The following is a 6,000-nucleotide window of genomic DNA, read 5'->3' on the forward strand; positions in this document are numbered from 1 at the left end:
CAACTGACCAATGACCGATTGGTCATTGGTCATTGGGTTTATATAACAATAAGACTTAGAATTAGGTTAAGCGAGGCCAGCTAGGCATGCCTTAGCATGTAGCAGTCCAGAATGTTACAATATGTGTTATATGAATGTGTTATTTGTATGTGTGTATGTATAGTATGATTGTATCTATGTGTCTGGTACTTGTATACATGTATGTTTGGAGGCACGTGATAATTATTTAAGTATGTTGCATTTGTTTGTATGTACATGTATTTGTGGTATTTGTGACACATACCCCTAAAAGACAGCTGAGATCGGGACATGCTTGAAGGTCAGTCACCCTTATGCACATACCTCTGGGTGACAATGTATGTGACTGTCATCACTTTACTCCCTCCTCTGGAATGTCAACACATGGCTCCACACATTGACTCTTCAGAACACACACACTCACACACACACTCACTCACCCACACACTCACCCACACGCACACACACACACACTCACACACACACACACACTCACTCACCCACACACACACTCACCCACACACTCGCCCACATACACACACACACACACACACACACACCCGCACACCCACTCACACACACACACTCACACACACACACACACACACACACACTCACACACACACTCACACACTCACCCACACACTCACCCACACACTCGCCCACACACCCACACACACACACACACACACCCGCACACCCACTCACACACACACACTCACACACACACACACTCACACACACACACACTCACTCACTCACCCACACACTCACCCACACGCACACACACAGTGTCCACCCTACCATGCCAGGTTCCTGTACCTGCCTGCTTCTGTGGCCTTGTGTTTTGTGGCTTCTACACAGCTCTCTGCCCACTGTCCACTGTTCTTCTGCCTTTGAGGCCTCTAGTGAGTGACCCCCTAATTACCTCCTCTCTCATGTGTTTTCTCCTCTGCAGGGTGACTCTGGGGGGCCTTTGGTTTGCGGCGATGAACTCATGGGTGTGGTCTCCTGGGGAAGGGGCTGTGCGCAGAAGAACTACCCAGGGGTCTATGCTCCGGTCTGCAAGTACCTCTCATGGGTGGAGGAAACCATGGCCAAGAACTAAGGAACGGATCGCCAACGGGTGCCCACTGGACAGCGGGGAGCGCTTCAACATCAATACGCAGAATCCTAGACGGGATTGGACAATAATGTGGGGTCTCCCATCCCGCCTCCATCAACGCGACTTGTGGGGGGTCTCCATACCTCCTCGGTTACTGGTGTGGGGATCCATCCCCACATTGGTTACTGGTGTGGAGTTTCCATAACCAGCTCAATCACTGCCACAGTGTCTGTCGCTCCCACTTATTCGCCAGTCGCGATTGATGTGCCCGTTCACTCATGGTACCTGCAATAAAGATTGAATCTTCTGTGGACAAGAGAGCTGTCAGGTCATTGAATGAAAGTCCCCTCTCAGGAGAGATATTGATTGACACTTGTGTGCTCTGATCTGAAGTTCAAGGAGGGAACAAACAAAAACTTAACTCTAAGAGTTCTATTTTTGGAGGGCTCAGAAGTTACTGGGTCACCAGGGGGCTCTCACTCCTGGTGCCCAGGGGCCCATTACTTACACCCTCAAACTGGCACCTGGATATGTCTTCTAGCGCTTGACTCTCAGAGTAAAAAGGCAGAGCTCACACCAGGCAAGTACTCACAAGATGGCAGCTGGCAAGTCCAGTTGAAACCCTTGCAAAAGGGGCTTTGCAAACCACGTGCGGTGCTAAACACAGACCCTACGAAGGTTTCAGTGGACACATAACACATGACATCTCGACCAGGCCCTTGAGTTGGAAGGCGCCTTAAGCATTTCTGCCCCAGCAAACCCTAATCCACGAATATGAGCTTTTGGAAAACCCTACAAAGTAAGACAATGATCACAAGTCACCCTACTGGCTTTGTCAAGGGTGGGCACAGTGACAGTGCATCCAACATTTTATACCATCAAACGATTGCCTTTCAATCAACCAATATTGTGGCAGCCCATCAGTATCAAACACACAGACCAATTGACAACATTCCAACAATATTGATTTGATCATTTTACACTTGGGTACCAAACAACCCCTCATGATCCACAAGACACCAAGGGCCACATTTTCCAGGGCAGCACACAAGCTCAACCGCGGGGTGACTTCCAGATAAACCCACCATCTCCTCGGGCCATCGGTTCTCACTTCCTGGGAAGAGTTAGGGGCCACTTTTCTCTTAGCACAAAGGGAACGTGTGGGGTCTCACCGGCGCACCGGGTGGCTCCCAAGGCCCTCAAATGCAGCTCACATTTGCGGGCATATTTACAATGGAAGTGGCGGAGTGCGGTGTTAGCCTCCTTAGCTTAACGCCGCCTTCCGCCACTCCAGGAACGCAGGGCTGCACCATGTTTACAACAATAGTGCTGCAGCTCTGCATTCCTCCTGCGCTGGCGCTAAATTTAGCTGCCTAGCGCCAACACAGGCACATTGCAACATAGTACAAGGGTGCCTGCGTTGGGGGAATGATTGTTTGTGTGCAGGAAGGTGTCTCTTCCTGCACGTAAACAATCTTAAACGGTGATTTGTAACTTCTGTGTGTGCTGCTTTGTTCAGCACACACAGAAGTTCCAAAATGGGTTTTTAAAAAAATGATTGTTTATGTGCAGGAAGGGGGACCGTCCTGCACATAAACAATCTTTGGCTTTTTCTGTGTCTATGTGTACTACACAACGCAGCACACAAGAAAACAACAAAAGCAAGGAGAAATACAGCATTTCATTTTGCCTGTTTAAGACAAGGTTTTCCCTTGTCTTAATTTTGGCGCTGCCTCCTATTTACGCCCCCCCTTGTAAGTAGAGGGCAACGTCAGAATCTATGGGAGTTGCGGTGGAACGCGCACCGCCACACCATTGCGGACCCCCATTTGATGTTAAGTGTAGAGTGAAAGGGGGGCTTATTTACAAAGCAGCGTTAAGTGGCTTAACGCTGACTTGGCAAAGCCCCTTTCCCACTACAATGTCCAAAAAAGTGACGTTAGGTATGGTGGCGATAGGGGCTTGTAAATATGCCCCTTGGTTTCTAGGCACAGTAATTTGTATACAAAGCAGCACCTGTGACCCCTGTACCAGGCGCCGATCTGGAGATGACAGTAAAGATCAATATACTTGGAGAGTTTGATGTTCGAAGCTTACAAATGACTCAGTGGTTCAGTGCAGCTCCATTTGGTCTAAAATCAAATGATATTATTATAAATCTCCCCCACTGACGTGACCGGAGGGGTGGATTCTTTTAACGACACGGAGGCCAAGATCATGACTTAACTTCTTTACTTGCAGCTCTAGCAGCAAAGACAAACATAACATGGAAGGAAACTATAGGCAAAAGTATGTAGGAGGTCAGCTGTCTAGATCAGCTGTGACCTCACGTGCGATCCACCAATCAGTGAACAGTCTCTGGTATAATCACCCCTGCTGAGCAGGAACCGTCCTCTTCCTTGTCATAATCGCAGAGCAATCCCCGCGGCCCACCTCAGACATGCCTCGACTGGAGGCAGAAACGATAAACCTGAAACATTCCAGAGTAGAAAGGAATCCATCTGAAAGGCACCATCTATGACCACGTGGGAGCAGTCGATTGCATTCAAGCTGGAAGATAAAAGTATCCTTAACTATTCGGGAGGGTGGGGTCGGATAATCTTCGCCTCCGTGTCTTTAATAGAATCCAAACCTCCTGTAACGTTAGTTTTACATTCATTTACAAGACGGGAGGCTCAATTATGAAAATTTTAAAGTTATGCAACACCATTAGAAGAATCACCATCAACTGGTCTAAAACAGAATGTTCTTAAAGTGGACTCTCTCGGCCAATCGGCTGCTTTCACGGTCTCTCCCAGGCGGCTGCTGAAATAAAGGCTTTAGAGGCCACAGCTCCTCTGACTGAATGGGAGTCGAACAAGGTAATGTCTGTGCCCACCTCTGCCATGACCCCTCTAACCCACCTGGACACAGTGGAAGGAGACTCAGGGGCACAAGGGTTCTTGAAAGATATCAGCGTTGGGACACTGATGGAGGGTGAAAAGCAGCAGTTTGGGATTCATAACAATGGAGGCAAGAGACCAGAAATAACTTCTTACATTCATGGAAAGCAGGGTAAACAATCGAGGATGAATGTGTGCGTGTGCGTCTGGGAAGATAAAATGCTGCCCCCCGCGGAGAAAATGATTGATTATCAACATCAAGTGCTTTAACATCAGAAAAAAACACAAGCGCATTGCTCATGTCATAGGCAATTGTTTCAAAGAAAGGAATTCCTTATGATGCCACAAAAGAAAGAGATGCAACACCACCTTTACATCCCACAAAGAGGAATATTTTGGATTTAGGGTAATCTTGAGTCTGATTGAATTTAAAGCTCTACAAACTAAACAAGGTTCACCGACCGGTTCTCATTTCACAAGGACGAGCTCCGCCGAGATATCTGAGCGGTAAGATTGAAAAGGGTGACAAGGAAATTGACAAGGTCCAGAGGAGATGCAGATATGGGATTAATCTCTCTCTCCACACACCAGATCACCCAGGAACCCCAGGCGTATCTATAAGTGGATTGAGTGGAAGGAGCCAGGAATCGTTGATAACTGACAATGTGTCTGACCATAAGTCCTGAGACATCCCCGGCTGACCTGAAATCTTCCAGGTCACCAGATGCAATTGTCCTTTGATGATCAAATCGTGACGATGACCCTGAGGATTCAAGAGTAACTTGGGAAACGTGGGAATTATTCTTGCAAAGTCCACTGAGAGTTCTCGAAGTTGAGAACCGCGCTAGTGAGGGCCAGAAGGGAGATACTATTATTATTGTGGCCCCGCCCCTTCTGACATGAATGAGAGTTTAAAGAATCATCGAAAAAGAAAGAAAGGCGTATGCTTGGAGAGAGTGCCAGGGTTGGAGAAAAGTGCCCACTGCTTCTGCCGCCGACTCTGGTCTCCAGCTGAAGAATCGAGGAAGATTGTGGTTGAGGCGGGATACAAACAGATCTACTTGTAGAGGGTCCCAAAGATAGAGAATCTTGTGGAAAACCTGAGCATGCGGGTGCCAATCACTGTCTGCTCGGAATCTGGATTCCCAATCTGCCACTGAATTGGAAAGCCCTGGACTGTATCCTACTTTGAGGGAAATTCCCTCTTCTAGGCAATAGTGCCAACAATCTTTGGCAAGATCTGCCAGGCCCTTGGACTTTACTCCGCCCAGTTTGTTTATATAAGGTACCGTGGGGTCATTATCCATCCGCAGAAAAATATAACAATTTACTGTTGACAGACCTGGGGGTCATACTAACAAGGACCGGCGATAAATATCGCAAAGCGTGCTTAGCGCTTAGCACTTGCATATTTATCCCCGGCTATTTCTGGAATTTATTGCCTGGTTAGCGCGCTATCAACAACGCGCATCGCTGAGGCGATAAAAATGCCAGAGATAGTGTGGATATCGCCATTTACCATGGTGGAAAACGTTGATATCCTTGTTGATAGGGTCTGTGGTCTTAGCCACAGAATCCACCCCCCATGTTAGGTATGCCTTAGTCAGGAATTTGACAGACGTTAATTTCCTGCGTTAAAGCATACTTAACACGATTTAAATAATTGCTACCCTTCCTTGTTAATATCGCAAAGCTGCCTTTCGCGATATTTTCCCTGGTTGGTTTCGCAGCCACGCCTACTTTGCATCTCATTAGCGATGCAAAGTTAGGCATGCTGGAAATGGGGCCTAAGTCAGCAAAACAAGCGACAGCATGTCTTTGCTGATAAGGCGATAAAATTATCGCCGCTTTTTGGCCAAAAACGGCCGCAAAAGCGGCGATAATTTCATAGCGCCGCCTTGTTAATATGCCTTCTAGTCTTTTTACAGCAAAGGAACCCGAAAGCAGCTGTAAGCAATTTATGTGATATTGCATTTCCTCCTGTTACAACATTTT

General features: G+C 47.4%; 1 protein-coding gene across 1 annotated transcript in view; it reads left to right on the forward strand.

Moving 5' to 3' along the window:
• LOC147666175 (serine protease 1-like) overlaps window positions 1-1,434 on the forward strand; it is a 38,753-nt gene extending 37,319 nt beyond the window's left edge. Inside the window, exon 5 of the mRNA XM_086949241.1 lies at window positions 977-1,434. Coding sequence (XP_086805367.1) covers window positions 977-1,126 — 150 coding nt within the window. The 3' untranslated portion in view covers window positions 1,127-1,434. The remainder of the gene's footprint in view (window positions 1-976) is intronic.
• Window positions 1,435-6,000: the final 4,566 nt, after the last annotated feature.

This window comes from Lissotriton vulgaris, unplaced genomic scaffold (genome assembly GCF_964263255.1).
Source record: "Lissotriton vulgaris unplaced genomic scaffold, aLisVul1.2 SCAFFOLD_848, whole genome shotgun sequence".
NCBI lineage: Eukaryota > Metazoa > Chordata > Amphibia > Caudata > Salamandridae > Lissotriton > Lissotriton vulgaris.